At 36.1% G+C, this 24,011-nt stretch overlaps 2 protein-coding genes across 7 annotated transcripts; one reads left to right on the top strand and one right to left on the bottom strand.

The window, feature by feature from the left end:
• The first annotated feature begins 506 nt into the window (after window positions 1-506).
• Window positions 507-1,304, top strand: LOC112502580. Its single transcript, XM_025106530.1, has 2 exons — window positions 507-569; window positions 636-1,304. Exons 1-2 carry the CDS (start codon window positions 507-509, stop codon window positions 1,302-1,304), a joined length of 732 nt encoding a protein of 243 aa, XP_024962298.1.
• A 1,266-nt stretch (window positions 1,305-2,570) lies between these two features.
• LOC112502581 lies at window positions 2,571-19,983 on the bottom strand. Of its 6 annotated transcripts, none has more exons than XM_025106532.1 (7): window positions 19,829-19,983; window positions 16,228-16,327; window positions 14,232-14,295; window positions 11,372-11,625; window positions 6,962-7,075; window positions 3,186-3,246; window positions 2,571-3,104 (listed from the first exon to the last, which is right to left on the bottom strand). In XM_025106532.1, exons 2-7 carry the CDS (start codon window positions 16,321-16,323, stop codon window positions 2,707-2,709), a joined length of 987 nt encoding a protein of 328 aa, XP_024962300.1. In that variant the 5' UTR covers window positions 16,324-16,327; window positions 19,829-19,983; the 3' UTR covers window positions 2,571-2,706. The 6 variants fall into 6 exon arrangements, with proteins under 6 accessions (XP_024962300.1, XP_024962301.1, XP_024962302.1 ...); XM_025106533.1 differs by having other exon boundaries at window positions 16,228-16,324; window positions 19,829-19,944; XM_025106534.1 differs by lacking the exon at window positions 19,829-19,983 and adding an exon at window positions 18,078-18,116 and having other exon boundaries at window positions 16,228-16,324.
• Window positions 19,984-24,011: the final 4,028 nt, after the last annotated feature.

A 24,011-nucleotide genomic window follows, 5' to 3' on the forward strand; every position in this document is an offset into this window, starting at 1 on the left:
TTCATTGAGCTGTGATTCACGTTTTATAGTGAGAATCAGTGGTGTTGTCAATTCTTACCAGACTTTTTAGAAGAATCTTGCCAGACTTTTCAGAAGAATATTGCCAGACTTTTCAGAAGAATCTTGCCAGACTTTTCAGAAGAATCTTGCCAGTGTGTTGCCTAATCTGTTTTCATTTGTAATGAACTGAAATTTTTGTGTATAAATAGGGGGCGAGTTGGTAAGCTAAATCACACATATTACCAGCCTTTTCATAAAAATGTCTTCAACAAGCCGAACTTCATCCTACAAAGATAACGAAGACATACAACTATGTCATTGTTATCTTATGTCTTCGTTATCTTGATATAACTCAAAATCCAATAATATGTAGAAACCAATCAAAAGATAAGTTTTGGTCAAGAATAGAAACTCTTTATCACCAAACCAAACCGTTCGCAACCAATCCTCGACCAAGAAGATCATTGGAAACGAGAATGTCTTGCATTCTAAAAGCTTGCAAAAAAATGCGAGGGTGTATCAATCAAGTTGAAATGAGGAATCCAAGTGGTGCTTCTGAACAAGATATCGTAAGTATTTATTGTTTTACTTGATCATTGTTTTATTAATTTAAATATAACGTGTATTTTTCATAGATGAACGAAGCGAAAGAGCTGTTAAAACTTGATGGATCCTATAAGAAGGGTTTTAAGTTTGATCATGTCTGGAAAATCTTGAAAGACTCCGAGAGTTTATCAAATGTCACTGCATCAACTCAGTATCAACGACAAAGTCCTTATCAATCACCTTCTTCCGGTCCTGGTTCATCGTCTGGGACAGATGCCGGTTTACCGTCGTTGACTATTCATGACGTAGAAGGTACTCAAAGACCAATTGGTGTGAAAAAGGCAAAATCAAGGCTACAATCTGATAATAAGCTAGAGACTTTAGTTAAGGCAAGTAAAAAAATGAGCAAACAAATGGCTAAAACCACTGAAGTTATGATACGAAGGAATGAGCTTCAAGCTCAGAAACTTGCATTAGAGGCAAGGTTGGCGGATGACAAACTTATGTGCATCGATCTAACCTCTATCACTGATCCTGTGCGGTATGAGTTCATAAAAAATGAGAAAATTCGAATAGCGAGAGAGAGAGCGCAACCCCAGGTTCATATGTTTGGACAAGGATCAGAATTCGTAGCATCTCAATATCGAGTATCTCAACATCAACAATTTGGAGCAGCTCAAAACCAACCCGAAGGATCTCAAAACGTAGCAGGAAGCTTTAGTCAGTTTATGCCTAGCGGAGACGATTGGACCATTTAATTTATGTATTTCAGTTTTTAAAATTTCTATTAATAAAATACGTTTACGTTTATCCGGTATCATATTTGTGTTATTAATAATTTATTATATATATATATATATATAAATTTAAATAATAAATATAAAAACCTAAAACTTAATATTTGTAATTATTTATTTATTTATAATTTATTTAAAAATCATTAAATATTGATAAAGATGGTGGGGACCACCAACTTTGGCAAGATGCCGTTCTTCTCCCCGGCATATTTGCCGTTCATTTTCAGCAACTGGTATAGATTTAGTGATTTTGGAGGTCGATTGGATCCAAAAAAAAGCAAAACTAAGGTTTTGCCGTTCGATTGGAGTTGCCCTAATACAAAACCGAAGTAGTCATCATCACACAAACTTGAAACAAAACATAAAATCAATCTTGAAAGAAATCCTAAAAGGGGGTTGTGGGTTTCAAGACAAGGGGATGTGGGTTTCGAGAAGGAGGCGATGATAGCAGCTAACAATGACTAGAGGCTCAAGGCATGACGAGACACTGTAAAGAGGCCACAAATGGGGAAGGTTTCCCAAGGAGACCAACATCTTTGATCTTTCTTCTTCTTCTTCTGTGTTTTCATTCCATGTGAATATATTTATATTTATATAATGTGTGTATATCTTTAATAGGAAAAAAAACAGACATGAAAGGACCAAAATGACCCCTGAGTTAGCTGGATTCACGAATTTGTTTAACCATTGGTGAGAGGAACCTTAGTCGTAAGAAAATAACAACCACCGAGAACCATGTCCATAATTTTTCAAGTTTAGAGACTCTAGTCGTAATTTATGACATTCCAAATAAACCAAATCCATAATTCGCACAATTTATTTTTAAGTAGTAGTCACTGTGGTTGTGATTTTTCTTTTAAGAAAACAACTTTTTTCTAGTTTTACTATTTGGCAATTGGCATTGTTATTATTATTATTGTATCCACAGACAAAAAACCATGTGAGAATAGTAGTTAAAATGAGAAACGTAAGAAGAAATCTAGACATTTGATCACTTTTGATCTCATCCCCAACCCCATGAATTGTTTTTCTTATAGGAATTGATTCGGTGCATCTCATTAGTTTTCAATTATGATTTATCCTAGGGTTGGGAATTGATCCCGTCCATCTCATCAGTTTTCAATTACGATTGATCCAAGGGTGAGATCAATCTTACCATTCTCACTATAACTTTCATTCCCACTGAAACTCAACCATGTTTCTACAACTCATTTTCATATAAATAAGTTGACATGAAACAAAAAGGGGTTCCATAAGCCACCATCTTTTAACAAAAAAGATTCTTGATTTGTACAACCCCGTATCAGATACTACACTAACATAGAATCTCGAGTAACAAAAAACAGCGAGACTTAACTGCTAATCAAGTAAACTTCCAACGAGACGACGATGATAATGATGATGTATCTTGATTGGTCTCTAAAATGCTTTTAATCCATTTTATTCTGTTTGCAAGTTCCTCCAGGTCTAATATCGTTGCTTCTAACGTCTCTTCATGCATCATATTCAGCTCTATGCTGCTGCTGTACTCTGCCGAACCGACAACAACTTCTTCTTCTTTACTTTCTTCAACATGCAATGTCGATATACTGTCTTCTGAAGAAGAAGAAGAAGAAGAAATAACAGCTTTTCCATCCATTTTCACTTGTTCCGAGTTCATCTTATTTGCTTCTTGCTGTCTTTCTCTATCTCCTCCTTCAATTGCAATTGCTGCAGATATACGAGAAGTAGAAGATGCCTCCTCCCTCTCAGAATCCAAGCCTAAAACATGTACCCATCACCATCCTACTAATTGGAAACACAGACATGTAAATAAAATTGCCAACTGTTCTGTTGCCTTACAATTTACTTCATCTTGCTGTGATGGAAAAATAAGTTGTGCGCTACATGAACTCTGACCTTCCTGCATGTCAAATCTAGCATCAATAACCACAAGCTTAAATTCACAGAAAAGATGCATGAAAACATGACATGGGTAAACCACAAGGGTTGTGGCGCAGTGGTTGAGGTCCTGGGTGATGTGGTGGAATATCTCATCTGCCCAGGAACAATTGTGGCCATTGAATTTATCAGGACTGATTTCTTGCAGTCACAATTTGCCAGGATTAGTGGCGTAGCCTGGGACACCTTTCAAAAAAAAACATGACTAGCGTAGGAACAGGTTAGAAGATACGAAAAACAAAATAAACTGATTTGAATCACATTGAGAACAAAATATAAGAATCAGGAAGCTATAGGCATCCATATGTAATACTCCAGAAAAAAGAATAAATATGACAATCAGGAAGCTATAGGCATTTTAACATTCAACAGTGAGATAATTGTAATCCAACACAAGTAACTGTTCCCTTAAACTTGATATATACTCCCAAACTCAAGCAAATCATACATTGTTTGTCAAATACTTCCTTGGTGGGAGAATCAAAGCCCGAATGGTATATGTTGACAACATGCTTCTCACATCGAGAAGAAATGAGGAGGCTCAAGATGCTTCTATCCAAAAAGTTCGAGATTGAAGTCTTGGCCGCTCTAAAATATTTTCTAGATATGGAACTGGCAAGGAGCAGTGAAGGCATCTCAATCCCAATGCATGTATGAGATAGACCTTTTATGTGAGACTAGCATGATCAGGTGCAAACCAATTGAGACTTATGGATCCCAATACCAAGCTAAGGCCTCGGGGAGATGAATCGGCAGCTGATTAGGGACAATATCAGTGACCAGTAGGCATGCTAATATATCCAACTGAAACACTCCCTGATATAAACTTTGTTGTTGGCATTGTGAGTCGATTTCTAAGAAACCCTTGATAGATCATTTGAAGGCCGTGAACCACATCCTAAGATACTTCAAGAAAGATCCAAGGAATTCATGTTCAAAAAATTTGTCAACCGAACATTAGATGTCTATATCAATGAAGACCAGGTTGGATCTTATTGTAATGAAAGATCCACATCTAGATATTGGTCGTTCGTTTGAGGAAATCTTGTGACATGCCGCAGCAAGAGACAACCAGTAGTAGCACGAAGTACTGCTGAGGCAAAATTCCAAGCGTCAGCTTTTGGCACTTGTGAAGGAATTTGGTTACAAAGATCACTAAACGAAGTCAAGGCTGGAACCCTAGACTCTATCAGGATCATGTGTGACAACCGGTCACCCAGTTCAGCATGAGCTCACCAAGCATGTGGAGATTGATAGACACTTCATCTATGAAAAGATTGAAAACAAGATGATCTCAATCACACATGTTCCATCCAAAAGGCAACCGGCTGGCATTCCGACTAAAGCTTTATTTCAGCCCAATTTCATCCAAGTGAGTACCTTACTTGTTTTAGAGAACATGTATCCCCTAGCTTGAGGGGGAGTATAGTAAATCAAGCTAGGGATATCGATATCCTATTGTATAGCTTATTCGTGGGGATCGTTTACATAATCTGTTGATTATTTATTTAGTAGATAGAATTTTGTATTATCTCTTAGGGGCTAATTTATAGGAACCGTTTAAGGGTTGCTTGTATATATGTACATAGTGTCCTGAATTTATAGAAGCTCTTTTCTCACATCTCAAACAGCTAACAATTTTTTTAACATATGTCATACAGAAGATTCTTACAAGGATCACCCCTATGATCTCACCGGCCCTCGTTATAGTGCCAAATGACATGAAAATTAGCACTAATTGGAGTGCTTAGATTAAGAGTGTAGAATTAATTACCATTTGAGTTTGACTCTCCTTTATAAAATTAGTTATGCTTGTTCTCCAAGAATCCCAAAAACATACTAGGGGATTGGACAAACCACTTCTCACACCCTCTACTAATATCCATGGACCGTATTGGTTAGTTACTTCTACATGTCCTTGATCCCTCCAAATTATTTTGACTTAAAGCGTGTTGCACACTCAAGTTATTAGTTCCTCCAAGGTTCACACACCATCTAGGTCAGTTCCAGGTGCATGGGATTTTGCCTAAGCCTTCCTTTCACCTATCTCTCAGTTTTTTGGACTTGTTCTTTCTGCCCCTTCAACTATCATACTAAGAGCGGCATATTGCTCCAATGCCCCAGCATAGAAGTACTTAACCGAAAGGCTTAAACATATAGGACTTGAAGTGAGGTGACTCATAACATATGGTACCATATGGCAAACCACCCAAATCTATTGAGAATTTGCATCAATTTGCATGCATCTGGGCTAAGGAGTATGTGTAAGTGTGTTTCCTATGCTAAACTGTTTCCATAATAAGATTTAAGCACTTCAAGCAAGTCTCAAATATTTAATAAGATATAACTCTCTTGTTAAGTACCCTTTGACATAAAACGCCTGCAACTTTTTTCTATTAGCCCTAACCCTCTTTTCTTGATCCCAACCTTCAAGCATCATTAGAAGATTCTTTGTTATGAGCTTTGCAAAGGATCCATGACTTCAGTTCAAGATACTGTGGTGTTCTTGACAAGAATGTGTGGCTAACTGATTATGTTAGTCTTGGGTGGAAAGACATGCCCGTAATGTTCTCTCTCTTTCTACTACCTTATATTGACTTTTCAATTTAGATCCTTCATTATATAAGAGTAACATCAGCAAAATTTCAATTTTAACTGAACTGTATCAAATATTCATGTTGATCGCTGCAGTCCCACATGCACTACATGCACAAATACACCAAGATTTCATGATTATTAAAATTGAAGAAACAGGAATGTGCTTTAAATGTGTGCAATATATAAATCTAAACCAAGCTAATAAAAGAAATGAATTCTTTCCCAAGTTAGCATATATAATATGCCCCTACTTGAGCTCATGGCCTGATGCACAATTGTAGCCTGGACTACAGAAAAAGAAGAAAAAAAATGTGTCTGCCTTAGATTGCTTCACGTCATTCTTTTTTTCTTATTGACATAAGATGCAAAGTGTAATCTTACATTGTATCCCCATGTATTTGGGGTCAACAGTTGAAGGTTACAGCAAAAGCCGACCCCATGCACATTCCACTGGGATTTGGAAATAAGTTGAATACTCCTAGTTTTTAGTTTGTTATTCGTTCACCATATCAGGCTAGCGCAAAAAATAAGCATAGCATAATTTTGTTTAAACTATAAACCTTCCTTCATTAAAAGGTAACCTACACATCCTCCTATACCACGAGAAAATCGTAGTTATGGATCTTTTGTGGTAGCAGCTTAATGGGACTCGCAGCTTGTTCGGTCAGCTATATATGACTGTTTGGTAGTGGCTTAATGATATAGAAAGTGGCTTATTCAGTAAGCTTTTCGGAGGGAGCTTTATGCATAATGCCAAGTTTTTCCAAACATGCGCCTCCTAATTAAAAAACACACTCCTACCATCTATGAAAGCCCCCTCCCAAACAAAAACCTTCCAAATCTATACGGGCAGATTACTCCACCCAGATAACTTTATCCATACATGACTTAAGGAAAAGACAGGGCCTTACAAACCATAATACAATATCAAATCATGTTAGAAAGGTGACTTGACAAAGATTGGGTTGTTATTTCGTGACACAATAATGCCTAATCTGTTAACATTTATAAAACAAATCAAATACGCAGAAAAGGAAGGAAACCAATACTAAAGATATGAGAGGAAGAAAGAAAGCAACCATGGTAGCCAATGTCCAGCCTTTTCCTGCAGACCAGTCTAAGGAGGGGCGTAAATCCTTACAGAATGCTTCATGCACCCCCCCTTCTCCTGCTGGAGCCATTGGCAACTCAATCTACAGAAATGTAAACAAGAACACGTATCAAAAAACAAGAGCAATACAGTTGGTCAGTTGCTGCAAGGAAAAAATAATTCCTTCTCCACAAGAACAATGAACAATTTCTCTCACATTCGTTGCAATTTAAATGCTATCTATTTGTCACATTTAACCACTGACTGTTAACATTATTTCAACATAAGGGCAAAGTTGAATTGCTAGTTTCGAAAAAGTAGAGACTGACTCCTGGAATTAGAAAAATTCTTTCAAAAACAGTCAAAAATGTTTAAAATTCCAAATTATTTGCATTAGACCTCTTACATTGTAAAATTTAGTCAATAAGCTTCCTTACTTAAACTAAGTGTCCTATGACCAACAAGTTTCTCATAACTTGAATTTAGTCCATATATCTAAAAAGCTAGATGCTTATTCCAAGGAGACAGATAATGAAATTGAAAATTGTAAGTGGTATGCTTCATTAACAAATTTGTTATAATAACTTTTCTGACTATTCAGATGCAACTTTTAAGAAAAAATAACACCATAAAAGAATTTAAAATAGAACAACCCAGTATATCCCACTCGAAATGGTGGGGGGATGTATGCATACCTGTCCAGAGCCCAAAGGGTAGAGCGGTTGTTTTTTTGAGAGACTACATATGACAAGTAGTTCGAAACTGGCTATTCCACGTAGGAAAAATAATATATATTATTGGATATTCTGGTTACTAAGTTCAAGTCCTAAAGAGCTATCTGCAATACAACAACGCACAAGGATTTTGGGTCACCAAATGACATGTCAAATGGAAGCCCTAAAAGAGGTTGAAGGTCTGCATGAGATTGAGGCAGTGACTCCACAAATCCACATAAGAGAAATAGAGATAAAGATATAAAAAGATAGTTAACAAATCATCCTCACTATATTTTTGGAATGTTTTGGAATTCTATAATTTTGAAATAAAGATAGTTAAAGATCATTCTCACTATATTTTTCAAGTTAGCTGTCCAAAGTTGTAGAAGTGGTATACTTTTGCCAGCAAGCATTAGATACCAATAATAGATCTTACATGAAGAGGAGAATTTTAAGGAATTTAAATAGCTTCAACATGGTTGTAAATCAAACCTGACTAACAAGTAAAGTTCTGGAAAATATATCTCATGCCAGAGAATGAGAAAGATCTCAAAATGGTTTTAGAACATCATGAACCATGAATGCATTTTTCATCATCAATAATGTGGATCCCAGATCTAACAGCAATTCAAGAAACAAACTGTAATTGAGAGATTCTGAATACCTGAGATCTTTGAGAGCTCAAGACACTTTGTACTTTGTTTACATCAATACACATGCCGGCATACTTGAATCTATTTATGTGTTCTTGATTTTGATCTAACTGTATTATAGGCTTGAATCTGGGTTGACAATTTGGTATCAGAGCAGAATCGAATCATCTATTCGATACGATCATTCTATCTACAGCAGAATTCAAGCAATTTTTTCTGTTTTGCAATGGAACAGTACTCACATGAACTACAGCATCCTGTTCGACATTTTGAGCTTAATTTGACTAAATTCACCATGATTTTAAGTGTTCTAATCAAATTTGTGCCAAAGTATTTGTTTTCTGGTGAATTCCAACACATTTTGATTATCAATTTTGGGTTAATTTGACAAATTTTGATGAATTGATGATTTTTTGGTCGAAATGTGCCTTGATACTGTCAGATCTATCCTCATCCCTCATTGAATGTTCTTGTTGAGCGATAAAGGGTTGTTCATCGCCCATTGAAGATCTGAAGCTTGTGTTTTGTGCGATTTAAGGGTGTTCATCAGCTAATATGAATGTTGGTAACTTGGATTTTTCTAAACTGTGTTGAGCGATATCTTTTGGACTTGGTGAATTTTGGTAAGTGTTGAGCGATAACCCTTGTCATCGCCCAAAGCACTGTCCGATAAAGCCTGCTCATCGTCCAAGTCATGGGGCTTAAATGATGCTATCCGCACAATGTATTGAGCGATAAAGGTCCTCATCACCCAACATATCAGGCGATGAAGAGTTGTTTGGTGGGCAATGACCTTAAACAGTTTGCCTTGTTACTTCAAACATCATGAGCGATATAGAGTTGCCCGATAACCTCCCTATCCGCCCAAAGCTTCAAGCGATGATCCTTGCTTGTTGAGCGATGAAAAGAAGTTGGTGTATATCCGCCTAAGGCATGGACGATATTCTCGTTCACCGTCCAAGGTATGAACGATAACACATGGGCGATATACAGAGTTCATGCGTATCCGCCTAAGGCATGAGCGATAAGATGGCAAATCCATCCTCATCGCACATCTCATGAGTATCTGTTCTACGACTCTTTGTGCTTAATATGTGTGCTTAATAGATTTCGTTGCCCAATTCACCTTGTGCTTATTGATTAAGGTGATGTTTTATCATTGTTGCCCTTGAGAAGCATCAAACAGCAACATTGTCAATTTTGAATTTTGTAAGTCAAATTTGGTCAACCAATTTGGGATTAATGTTTTAAAGCCGGATTTGAATAGATTTCAAAAATGTTTGATTGGTTTTGGTATTTGATTGGACTAGTCAGAGTTTGAGTATCTGCAATCTTTACTCTGGAGTTTTTCTACAAGAGGCTAGACCATTGAGTGTCTTCAATCATTTCTTTTGGACCTGATCAATCAGAGGTCTTGAAGGTTTGCAATCAGAGTTGTGGAGGTTCTGGAAATTATCAAATCTTTGAGTGTTCTCAGTCATTCCTCTAACCTGATCTATTAGAGGTTTGATAGTCTACAATCATTGTTCTGAGGTTATGGCTGTGATCTAGAGTTCTGGGTGCCTATAATCACTCTTCTGGCTGGGAATTTTGAATCTGATTTTGGTTATTCAGTTTTCTGAAAGTTTGAAGGAAATCGGCTTATCTTTTCTAGTTGACTTGTTCTTGAAGCTATGTGCTTAGTGTTGATACTTCTCTCCGGTTTTTAATGCCAGTGGTGTTTGCTTTGGTTGTTTCAAGCTGATGTTGTTACCCCATTTTGTGAGCTTACCAAGATCAAGTTCTTAAGTTGAATGCTTATTCAACTCGTGGTTCACAGAAAGATTCTTTGTTGCAAGACTGTTTGCACTAGAATGTCACATAACTCGCACATTTATCTATCCCATAGTTGGATGAATTAGCTGCTTGTGGGCAAAGTGGTGATTCTGAGGTTCAAGGTTGAGTTGAGTTATCTGCAGTTATATGTACTTTGTGCAATCAGTGGTGCTGAACTCACATTGGATCTTATCTTAAAGTTGAAATTGAAGAGTAAGAGCTTTATTTGGGGGGGAGCTTGAAGATTTCATCAATGTCGGGCACACCAAAGTTTTCTTAAAGAAAGCAGGGGGAGAAGACTTAAAGGTTTCAAGAGATGCTTGCTTTATAAAACTTTGGGGGGAGATTGTTTGGACTAAAATAGTCCTAAGTATTAGAAAGTTTTATGAAGTCAATTACCTTGTGTATTGTAATATCTTGTAATTGGGCTTAAGGACATTAGGCTTTACATTGAAAATGTCACCTATAAATAGGTGACATGGGCTTATAATAGCTAGTTGCCATTTTGTAATCCTTCACATGAGAGTAGTATAGTGATTGAGAGAGTTTATGTTCTTTACTGTTTTCATGGATAAGATAAGTTGGCCGGTTCATCATGTTCTTGGATCATCTTCTTCATCTCTCAATTACAGTTTGTTTGTTGAATTGTTGTTAGATCTGCATCATTTTTTACTCAACAAATAATATCTTCTTTTAACACTCAGAATTAGTAATCGGATTCAAAATAGTATTATGTTGGCATGAATGCTATGTAAGATGTAAAGTAAGTGGTAACTGGCACCAGTTTTATTGAGAGTTAATGTAGAAATAATCCTTAAATAGGATTTGCTTCATAAAAATCTAAGATTTAAGTACAAAAATTTGGAATTTAGAAAATATCCTCTACTTACTTATTATAGAAAGTCAAAGATATGAAGATTTGATACTTTAGCGCTGAGCTAGAATCTAAGATGATATTATGTTTCACTAAGAATTAATGCAGAGGAGGACGATTCAAAGTGAGAGGGCTCACTCGTTTAGCAAGAGAACAGTAAGTAGAACGGATATGTTTGCTGTAAAAAGATGGGAGAGTTGGTGAGTTGTGTGCAATATACATAATATGAATCTAAAGTCTTGGACGAAGCATAATTAAATCTAACAATAAACATGCCAACAACATTACACAAATCAAGTATGGAAAAAAGGAAAATTATCAACTTGAGATAAACCCACTACCTTAACCTTGTCGTCGCTCAATACTTTGATCACCCTTGCAGACCAATAACTACTATCTTCAAACCAATCCACCAAATCCCCAACCTTCCATGTACCATCGTTAATAACACATACTTCTGAAATTGAGTTGACAGGAGGCATTTCACTTGTGTGATGCATTTGAGGATAGTGTGGCCGCATCATCAGTTGTTTTTTAATCTGCTTTGACTTCCTACCATAATGAGGCACTTCATATATTTTAGCCCAAGATATCTCTGCAAATGCAATTAAACGAAAACTGAAATCTATGTTTTGATAACGAAAAAGAACAAGAGTCTTTACAGGCACGATCAAATAGAAGTAAGTTAATGTAAACAAAGCGAATAGTAACTCAAATAATGGACCTCAATTCAGTCGTAATCTAACTACAGCATAATGTTGCATTAAATTAGTCTTCATACTGGATGCATCCAGACAAAATCAAAAGGAAATAAGTTCCTCTTGCATGTCTGCTTCCCAATAAACTAGACACAGTCATTCACCCAAAACATGTATATATAGCATCGATGTCATAACTAGCATTTCAAGTTGAACCCAGACAACAGCAACCAAAACATGGCCACATCAGTGACAAAATTATATAATTTTGGGTTTATATGCTAATTGAGTTAATTACTTTGAAATGGCTGGCAGCAACCATGAACCATGTGCTCAAGTCACTGAAAAAATATATAAGATGAGAATCTGGATTAAATTATTTATCACTCCAAATGAGTTGGGGTTACATTTAGATGTCAATGTAACAGCTCCAAAACATGCCACGTGATAATCAAAATGTAATGTCAAAAATGCTAGGTGATGTCTTACTTAGACTTAAGTCAGTGGATCCTTGGCCAATCAAGTTAACCATAGAAACTGCTAAAAACAAGGTGGAAATTTTCTGTATGAAGATAGTTGTTTTTGTTTTGTTCTTTTGCCTTCTGATGGAAATGAGCTTTCTGCTTAGTCGCTAAACTTGTATGTTAATTTATCAGATGTAGTGCTAATCACAAAGGTTTTGTTTGTTATTATTTTTGTAGGAAGAGACTTTTGTAGTATTATTATCTTGGAAAGTCAACTTTCATGTACGTCTTCACCTGAAGTTGCTATTTTTTTATACCAAGTCCTGGATCAGTGTACAAACAATGTCCTTCACCACAACCTTTCTTGATCCAAATCCACCATCTCTTTCCACTCCTCCATTTTGGTTCCATCTACTTATCTACTGGCAGCTATGCATGAGTCCTGTCAGTGAGCAATGCATTTTCCAGCTCTTAGAGAAAACCAAACTTGGGACATTATCCATTATAATTCATGTAAAGCTGATCTGGCATAAAAGGTCTGGCACATTCCATGTAGATGGGCTTACTCGGTAAATTTCCACTCGATGGAACCTTGGGTCATTATAAGGCTAGGTGGGTTGCCCTGGGTAATCGACAAGAATATGGTGCCACGAGGACACATTTTGCACTTGCTGCATCATCAGGTTGGCCACTTTGGCAACTAGATAAGTAGATACTGAAACTTGTGCTCTCGAAGAGGATCTATCCATTAAACCTCCTCCTGGACTGTTTTACTCTAGTTTTGAAGTTCGTAACTTCAACCACCAGATATGGTTTACAACAACCTTAAGAGCATGGACAAAATGTTCGGCCAATATGGTTCCCCAAATCCTCATTTCTTTGTAAGACGTCCACCAGCTCCTTGTGTATGTTCATGATATTGCATTTGACAGACTCATTAATAACTCAAAAACACCCCTATGCCCTTGTAACACCATCCATATGAAGGATCTCGGTCATGTTAAATTTTAGGACTGAAGTAGGCTCTTTGAACATATTCGTATATCAGAATAAATACATACAAGTTTTTATTGTTTTGGCCGGTCCTAGTGGCAAGTGGCAAGTAGCTTGAATATTAGATCAAACATCTCATTTGCTGTGAAAGAGATTACTGAGCCTCTGTGATCTCGATGACATACACAGCTGTCTGTTGTCAACGGTTATTCTGATTATCAGAGGTTAATGTATTTCTGCTAGGTCTCCAATGAGGCTACTAGCTATTAACGAAACCGATTGTTCCTAAAGGTTCATCTTTCTTGAGGATTCTTTGATTCATGGAAGAGTAAGAAAGAAGACTGTTTATCCAAATACTCCAGAGTCCAACACTCGTGTTATGTCCATTTCATGCTCTGAGACTGCTTCGCTTCAGCAGCTGTTAACTTAGTTGGGTTTCCACAGCCTTACAGATAGCTTATGTGTTTATCAAGTATCTCATTGTTCAGTGCCAGTAATTTCTTTGTCGGAAAATTGATGTGCCTAAAACAAGCCTCGATCGAGGATTGTTACCAATAAAACTGGCATTTAGTTTTTGCAGACTGCTTTTCCTTGCAAGTATTAGATTGTATAGATATCTCAGGAAACAAATCAATATGGCAATCAGTCCCTAATCTCTGAAAGCCGGACATTGAATTTTCTTTTAGTCTCATGAATATCAGCCTCTAATTTATGAAACGCAGCCTATAGGTCCAACCTCTATATCATGCGAATCAACCTATAGATATTAGCCTCTATTATGTATGCCCATATATTACTTAAGTGAAAAATACAGGCCTTCAGCCATACAACCAAAGATTAAATTTAAAATTCACCATTATCAATCCAATTGAAAGTTCATATTTCAATGTACTATCATTGAACTTCAATTACTATGAGGACTAATAAGTTGTATTGATAAGCATATGAAAAAGAATAATCTAAGATGATGAAAATTGAGATCAGTAATTTTTCAAGCAATGATCTCCATATCAACATTTGTTCATACAGCTAGTTAGTCAACTCACCTTCATCTGAAAAATCGTAGTACTCCAGCAGAATCTTGTTCTTTTCCAAGAAGACATCCTTGATCTGGTGAAAATTTTAGACATTGGCAGAAGAAAGTTAGATTTGTTTTACATTCCTGAGTTACTAGTTTAGACTAGCCTGTTTGCGATTGCTCAAAAGCAGTCAAACCTTTGTTTGGGCTCTTTCAATGAGCACTTAGATGTTTGGCACAAACTTGTATGCCTCTCGAAAAGGCTTGAAAGCCAAAAAGCTGGCTAAGAGCAGAAGCATCATATATATATATATATTTGATGCTTCTGTCCAAAAGCTCTTGCTAAGAAGCAAGTTTGACCAATAAATTCACTTTGCTGTCCTTGCTAATAATATATACGTTCATATACATTAAATGAAACCTACAATTATTTTAAATGAAAAAATTATTAAGGCATGTCACATATATTGTTGCTTAAATCCAACATTCGGTCAGTTCAGTTTCTCACGATGTATCATGCCAGAACATTTCTCGTATAACATATATAATTACATTTCTTATTCCAAACTTTTAGCAAAACTATCTTACTTAAATCGGGAACTCTAAAATGAATTTTAAATGAATATTTATGAAATGATCATCCTGATGGAGTTCATTCTCGTTTTGGGTCATTTATCAAACACCAAATCTGCTTATTATCTGTACTAGCAACCACCAAAAGTTACAATCTAGCTCACCATTTTACTTTCTATAGAAAAGGTATGTTCATTGATGCACATTCTCTTATTATGATTACATCCTCTTTCTTCAAAAAGAAAAAAGATGGTGCGTTTGACAGTAACATAGGTGTTTGTCATAGATTTATTCTTGTTCCTTGATCTGCTTTCTAGCGCATGCTTCTGCTATCAAGTGCAGAATCACATACAGATGAGCAATCCCGAGATAACGTTAATGTCATGAAGAAGGTATGATCAAATAAGTTAAAAACGGATAGCAGATTCAATCACTACACAATGACTTGAAATTAGATCAACAAGCAGAGAATGTCCATCAAGTGGGCTTTTCCCAATGGTCGAATACACAATGACTTGAAATTAGATCAACAAGCAGAGAGGTCCATCAAGTGGCCTTTGCCCAATGGTTGAAATCAAAGCTCTACAACCCTTAGGTTGCGAGTTCAAGTCTTCTCAAAAACACAATGTCTTAGTCTGTTTTCCATTTCAATAGAAAGGAACAAGAAGAGGAGGTCCAGTAGAATAGCATGGACTGCATGTAACCTTTTCATTGAGATGTCACAATTATGCGGCTTCCTCAGTGTTCATATAGTTTAGCGTTCATCATAGGGACATTGGTAGAGAGGTTTCAAGAACAAAAATACGGCCAAAGGTATTATCTACTACCCTTTACTAACTACAAATTAAAGTATTTGTTCATCTTAAATCAACATTGATTATGTGATTAACAGATGACAGACACACCAGCTTTCCACAAAACCTATATAGAGGAAATGAAGCACTGTGAGAACCTTTAGCATCTGAACATCAGATGGGTACCTTCATTCATCCCCTCCCCTCCCCCCCCCCCCCCCCCCCCCCAAACCAAAAAAAAAAAAAGCACACACACACAAAAAATTAGACATCGCTTATCAGGAAATTGTTTACTTTGTGGGGTTAAGGTTAACAGACATGTGCCTAAAGACAAGTACTGGTGACTTTGAGGAAGGGAGAACATTCCATATTTGGAAAAGCATAAACAAATATGTAGAACATTCAATATTAGGACGTGCATCATCAGGAAGTTGCCCTCACCCATGAAGTTCTTTTGTTCCTTCTTGACTAAAAAATGTATATTATCTCTAATTGAGGCTCCAGCTACTCTACCCACATTGCAAAGCTATACCAAAAAGGTGTAGCTCATCTAGCTCCATGTGATTCAGCTCAGAACACAAGTACATTAAAGCCTGCTGAATCAATTCGTAGGTATGGGAACAGAAGTGTACTAAGCCAATTGAATGAAAAAACTACCTTGCATCTGAACCAAGCACCACGAAATCCCCGGACAAATGTTCTCATTTCAGCCAGTTGGCCCACTTCTAAGTGCAGAACACCAAGCTTCTCCATTCTGCTGCACCATTGAAAGGTCAATGTTGTAAGCAATTTCTTTGATGAGGATATGAGTACAATAATTTACAGCAATACTGTCATGCTAATTAAGTCTCTATAAATGTATATACAAGGACCATAGACTTCAACAACAAAAACTTCAAATCTGAACTTATGCCCTTCTTTTATTTTATTTTGGACCAGCTTCACCCACATCCACCTTGGCCTTAACTTAGAATCTGTGTACATGCATGCCTCTGAAAGTACCATATTATGTGAACAGACATGAAGACTGAGATTATTAACCTACCAAACCAAACAAAATACAACAAAAGTAACTGCAAAGCAAACTGTTGAAGTCCTCTATGGATTCCATGTACAGTTGAAAGTAGTGTGGCCTATATAAGGGAGATACAAAGCTCCACAAACTTGACATGGCAGAAATATTAACTTCAGACTCTTCCCAGCATATCATAGCCTTCATCTTCTCTCATCTCTTCACTTTAATTCTTTTTTTCCCTCCAATACCATGAACTTGTCCAATGTCCAGATGTGGTACTAATGTGATTGATACATAAATGGGTAGGGAATAAAATCATTTGTTACTTGTTACCTGTTCGTCTAATCAAATTTCAACATGTGTAAAGGTATGAGGCCAATACTAATCTGTATAGGGAGGCTATCTAAATGTAGGCGAGAGCATATCTAGATTAAATGGTAGTGAGGGAGAGAGAAAAGATGATGTGTCAACGTCTTATTGAATTTGGAGGGACATGGTGGGAACAGGGAAGGGGTAACAGGAGATTTTTTCCAGGATTAGGACGCGGAAACGTGAGATTAGTTTGATAAATGTTTCACTACCAAGCCTAACAAATAGATTGAATCAACGATAAAGTACTTAAACACCACCAAGATTAATCAAAGTGGCAAAAGTTGAATACTATTAGTGATGAAGCAATAGTACCACTGCCACACTAATAGCAACCAAGAATTGACTCAGTTTGTGTATAAAACTGTAACGCCCCAAATCCTAAATCGGGTGCCTTTACTTTATAATTAAAACTACGAAGTCTTGAATATGAGCTTGAAATTTAACTTTATCTATAACATAGCTTATAATTACATCAAAGATAAAATACTAGCAAAAACGTAACTCAATAGCTTATAATACAATATAACTCGCTATTGATTAGTAAAATACTACTTCATGCAAATCTTCTTCACTCCTACCCTGAGATATATACATGAGATATATAAGCTAAAAAGCTTAGTGAGTAGTTATGGTTTCATGAATAAACAATTTTCATGATGCTAAACATTTTGTGAATAGTAATTTACTAAAACTCTTGATCATGCACAAAAATAATCTTTTTATCATGCATAAACATTCTTTTGAGATCTCACTTGAAACATGTAAGTATGCCATACTTGTCTTGAGGTTTGCTAACCCCGGGTCCATAAAGGCTGCCCCATAAGGTCCGTTTGCAAGACGTCCCTTCTTGTAATATCCCGTACGTTGGATATTTATGGTCATAGATAACATGGAAAAACATTCATGCCTTGTGTAACATACACTTGTATCATAACATGTAAACACTTTCATGCCTTCTGTGTAAAACACATACATGTACCAAAACATGTCATCATGCATATCTTGAATATATATAAATGTATAACATTTTCATGTAAAGCAAACATGCCAAAATATCTTGTAATGCATAAAATACTTTTATATAGTATGTATGTACCTCATAAATCTCATAAGTACCCACCTTAATTATGCCTAGCTTTTCCCTAAATTCCTTTCTTCAAGCTTGATTATGTATAAAGAGAGAGATTTCTTATTTCTAGTATGGAGCTAATAATAACACTTCAACCTTTATTTATAGGTAAATTCATTGCATTAGCTACTTGTTCTTTTTGCTCTCAAACATGTACTCTTATGAGAGTTTTACACCTCCTACTTGAAAATAAGAGAATCTTGACACCTCGTATTTCTAGGAAGAGAATCTTGACACATCATTCTCCTAGTATTTCCTTGTCATGCTTCTTAGACTTGCTTTGTAATCAAATAGTTTTGCCAACTCATGCTTTTAGCCTTTACAACTCATCACTAGCTTGCTTAGTCATGCTTACTAGACTTGCTTAGTCATCACATAACTTGCCAACACACTTCTAGCTCTTACAATTCATCACCTTAGGTTTGATTTCTCATGTTTTGCCTTGTAAGCTACTTGTAGACTACTTGTAGACTACTTGTAAGCTACTTGCCTTGAAAATATGATAATTTAATAGATGCTACAGCTGCTTGAACCTTTTTAGAGTACTTAAATTGCTCATGATATTTGTATTCAAGGCTTAAAACATTGAAATTTAACAAATAAAAAACTAGGGTGTTACAAAAGCACTCAAATTAGCTCCACAAGCCGACATTTATTCAAAATCAAAAGATGTTTTTTATAATACAACTTGGGAGCCATTATATAGGGGTGGAAAAACAATGCAACACCGATTTCTTCGGGTTCTCTTTTTTTTAGATCTCCAGTGTACCTCCCTCTATAGTGTGTGGGGGTATGAAGCATCCACAACCAAGAAAATTGATATTCAATATTCTCCAAAGTCTTAATGTTGTAAGACTTCACTTGTTCTAAATGCTTTATGCAAAAGTAATGGAGAAACTTAGACTAGTTATGTTAGGATATGGGTAAAAATTGGACTTCGCTCATAAAAATATTCAATAGAGTTTTCACACATGCGTGAATATATGAGAAAAAAGTGTACACGAGTATACAAGTTCCTGAATATATGGAATAAAGTAAAACACTTGTATTCAAGTTCCTATCAGACAATTATACCAACAAATTTAAGATGCAATAATTGCTTAAAAAGAAGACAATGATTTGGGCTATTCAATCAACTAGGATGAGTAGAGCATCAAGTTGAATATGCATTCATATGGGTACATTGTAAAGCAACTCTGTTTTAACAGAGCTTTGGTCAAGATATAAAGAAATAAATAAAAAAACCAATCAACTGGGATGAGTAGAGCATTTAGTTGAATATTAAGTAGGCTTTCGTATGGGTATATGTGGTTTAGAGAATAGGGCCTAAGAGGCATGGATTTCAAACTTGTGTTTCTCCTTTACCCAACACCATAGTGCCCTGGACCAAACAGAAGCTATTGCAACTACAGGTATGATGATTAGTTTGAGCTTGGGTTCCAAAGTTAAGAGTGTCTCCCGGAGGTCCCAGTTCAAATACTGAAGTTTAAATGCTGTGAATTCGGGTTACCCCAAAGTGGATGGTCAAAACAGAAGCTATTGCAAAATCTGGGTAAATTTTGAAATGCTAATTGCTGTAAGTCTATAAAATTAACACATTCCGGTTATTCATGAATGCACTAGGGTACGAGCTCTCATATCCCCAATTTGGGGTTTTGATGGGATTAGGGTCCAACCACCATCGTTAAACAAGAAAATTAGCAAGTATATAACATTAATCCCATAAATTAAACATCGTTAACCTTCGATCGCTCCGAAAATACTGAGCCCTAGCTTGATTTGAACAGCACCTTGCCTTAAGATGGTAGCGGTTCGCTCAAATCCCAACCGTTTCTACTTCTCGTACCAAATCGATGGCCTTTCTTCCTCTTTTCTTTTTAAAAGAAAATTTTGTAGGGATCATGCGCCATTTTGCATGAAATAGTACTTTATTTTGTTAAGAATTCCTATTTTCATTAACATATTTTATAAACTATAAAATACACGAAATAGTAACTTATTTTTACAAATTTTCTTATTATAGTATTTTAATTTCAATTTTTTTTATTACACTAACATACATTCAAAATGTTTTTATTAGGGTATCGTACTTTCAAAAATTTATCCGTTATAGTATTGGGTAACCTTTGAAATTAAATTTACCAATTATATCAAGTTTCTTTGTTACCTCATCGTCCACGTAGGCTGTTCACATGTACGATAGTGCTGACATGACATTTCTTATTATAAAATTATATTTTCAAAATTACTTTATTATAACATCATCAATTTTGTTGGAACCCAGATTCCTTTTAATTAACAGAAAACACAGTAAAATCAGAGTATGAATAAAATAGTAACTGTGTAACTGAAATGGTTTAACAAAATATTCAAAATGAAAGTAGGAATGAAAAACGGACTTGAATAAGTCGGAAGCTTTTATTAGATAATGAGTAGTAACAATAAAACTCTCAATCTAATTGTATTCTCACAAGAACTATATTCTAGAGCGTAGTCTAATTTGGCACTTTCAGGTAACTTATAACCTGAGGAGGATGCCTCCTTTTATATGACTAAGCTAAAACAGAATCTTCTACAATTTTGGCTTCGAACTCTGAGTTCTTGTTCCGCGTTCTTATCGTTCACGTTCCTTGGAAAGTGGAGCGGACTGAGTCAAGCGTTCTAGATTCTGTTAGGAGTCTTGCGGAAAAGTCTGAACCGAGCGTGCAATCCACGGGAGTAGGAGACTCAGACCCGAACCAAGGAATCCCTTAGATATGATGCAAAATGGATCCGTGAAATTCTTTTTCCTTTCCGCAGGGACCAGAAGTGACTTCTCCAATCGGGGAACGCATTAAATATTTACCTAAACCGGTACCCAAATAACGAGAGATATGTAAAAAGCAGGTCCGATTACGCCTATCAGGGTTTGACAGAAGAACTTTCTAAGTTTCCAATAATCAAGAATATAGAAAAAGGGGCGGGTTTTCTGATAAATGATCATTATAAGTCAGACTCAATAAAATTTGATCAATCCCTTTTTCTGTATGTGTGTTGAGTGATGCATCTGTATCAAATACTTAACATTTTTGACGCTTAAGTCTTGATCTTTCTCGTGGTAGAGCACGGACTCTGTATATGAGACACTTAGCTCTTTGAGTAAAGCTCTGTCTCTTGATATCTTCTGCTTAAGAGCTCTTGGTCTAGACAGCTTCAAAAGACTAAGTCCTAATGACTAGAGTAACAAGCTTCTTACTTACACTTTTACAAGATGGGATCTAACAATCTCCCCCTAAGTGTAAATAAGTCAGACTCTTACTAGAATGAAAATACAAGTCTAATCGAAGCCAGAGGTCAAAAAGGACCTCTGTATTACATTGACTATTTAAAGTTTTTACAATACGATGAAAGGAAATTACATGACTTGAAAGAAAAACAAAAGATACCTATTACTTACAAAGGTAGAGGCCTAGATATGTTGGAGCTTCATGAACCTCCTAAGAAGCTCACGAAACTCTGGTACATTATCGATAGATCTGACTAGATTGCTCGTCCTCTCTTTTGCGCCAGTGGTTGTATCTCTGCTTCTTAAAAGGTTATTCTTGATGTACCGCAGAATTGAATTGGAATACTTGAAATGTTGGTCTTCATGGAAGAACACCTTCTTGCCTTGTTTATTCCTGAAGACCACCCCGTGTTCTGGTTCCACCAGCATCGTCCAGGAGGGGATGTGCTTTATGCCTTCAAAGTCTTCGTTAGGCGCTGTGACACTTAGCTGGTCTATCCCCATATCCAAAGTAATTTGAAAGTTGAGCTTACTCCGATAGTCAAGAAGGTCCGTCATTGTTTGCCTTATCGCGGAGTTAGCCAGAGCATACTTCATACCTTTGTCCTTCTTGTGGTCAGTGAAAAAATACAGAGAAAGCAGATCCCAGGGATTAAGGTTTATTAGATTGCAATCCATGAAGGTGCAGATCTGCCCATGAGATCTTTCTACTGTATACTCGTGGAAGATTATCTGATTGTGGGCAAAGGTCCTCTTTCTAATGTCCAAAATCTGATTGATGTCGTCCACAGAGTGAACTACAGAGATTGGTTGTGTGAATTGTTGGATGAAACTCTGCCTTATGTTCTCCTGAGCCATCGGATGAAGGTTCATCTTCTGAGTAGGCACCTCATTCCTCTGGCGGTATAGGTATTGAAATAAATCTTCGCTGTCGGCCGTGTCTTTGATAGGCTTCTCCCGTGGTATGGGCCTCATCATCACATCCATTTGGTCCTTGATCTCTTGTACTCGATCAGAGGATGGTTTGGAGCTCCGAGGTCTGCTGTTGCTTGCTCCTTGCTAGCTTGCTCTGACTGGACCCTCCTGCCTTAGAGCAGGCGTTATGTTACGAGAATTATATAAAACAAATCTCTTAGACTGCTAACAAATGGAGACTAGTGAAAGTATACACTCATCAAGCCACTATCGTCTTTCACAAGTAATAAAGTGATAAAAATACCGAATATCGTCCACAGAAAAAAAAAGAATAAAAGTTCGTTTTAATAGTATAAATAAAGATATGATCTCAGATGATGAATTCGAGGAAATATTTGTGGTGAGTTAATTAAACACTACTGTTGTGAATCAAGTAATAAAAGAAAGCTTAGGGTGTAGGGATTCGTTAAGATATTAAACTGATTTTTAAGTAGACAGCATGCTACAGCATGGTTCTATAGCATGCTTTATAAATAACTTATCTTTACAACTAATAGTTTCTTTAAGGTACTCTTTCGAGATGTAGAATGGCATACAGTCATAGATCAAGCCCTCATATCTCTATGCAAGGCTGGAGTCTCGACATTGGCTCAAACTATTCCTTTTATAAGTTAAATGGAGCGAAAACGAGTCTCCTCGATTCTAAGTAACTCTCTCGAGCCTACTTCCATATCATTCAAGTTGACGTGTGCTTGTTGCTCTAAATCCAACACACTTTAACACTTTTAAACAAGTGATCAACTTGTCCATGGATGATGTTTTTGTAATAAAAACTTGAATGATGTAGTTGTAAATATTTATAATTTATACTGCTACAAACGGAATCGGTCTTTATTTTAACTTCACCCAACACCCAAGCTATATTTTTAGTCTAACATACTTGAAAAATTAATTGCATAAATAATAATGCATAAGAAAAGGAAGCAACGTAGAAGAAATAAATGTTAAACGTAATTATAAAAACGTTTAACACTATTTAAACTAGAAAAATTAATTGCATGAATAATAATAAAGCATAATAAGTAGAGCATAAGAGAATAAAAGAAATAAACGTAAAGATGAATTATAAAGAAGAAAAATAAAATACTTCTAAATACAACTTCATATCAAAAGAACCTTCAACATCTACTAGATTGTTTCTCTAGGATTGTTTGCATACCAATTACTTGTCTACAAGATACTTGTCTTTTCAAAGCCAAGCCTCCCGCCTTTATATAGTGGAAGAAAGGAGGACAAGTGCCCAAAAGATAGAGGCTTTACCCAATTTTTTTACATAGTCCAATGGGTCAAGCCTTGCTACCTAGATAACAATAAAAATCAGATCTTAGATTTGTACTATGAGATCTTAAAATCTGCAGGAGATGGGCTGCCAAAAAGGGGGGATTTGACCTCAAAAAATTCATGTACTATTCTCAAAAGTGCCCGTGGAATCGTCCTGCAGCACATGTTGTAGCATGCTTCAGTCAAATACCTATCAACATGGCTATTTTTCTAAAAATCAGCACATATTCAAGAAGTAAACATGTTTATCACATTAATTTAGCTCCAATATAAAAAAGATAGAAAAACAAAACAAAAAGACTCAATTTGCGGAATTTTGGGAGAATAAAATAGGTAAATAAAGTAAAGAAAAAGTGTAAAAGTATCAAATAAATTGATACTTATCACACCCCCCAAACTAGAAT

This window comes from Cynara cardunculus, unplaced genomic scaffold (assembly GCF_001531365.2).
Source record: "Cynara cardunculus var. scolymus isolate 2C unplaced genomic scaffold, CcrdV1 Un_Scaffold_1599, whole genome shotgun sequence".
Classification (NCBI taxonomy): Eukaryota; Viridiplantae; Streptophyta; class Magnoliopsida; order Asterales; family Asteraceae; genus Cynara; species Cynara cardunculus.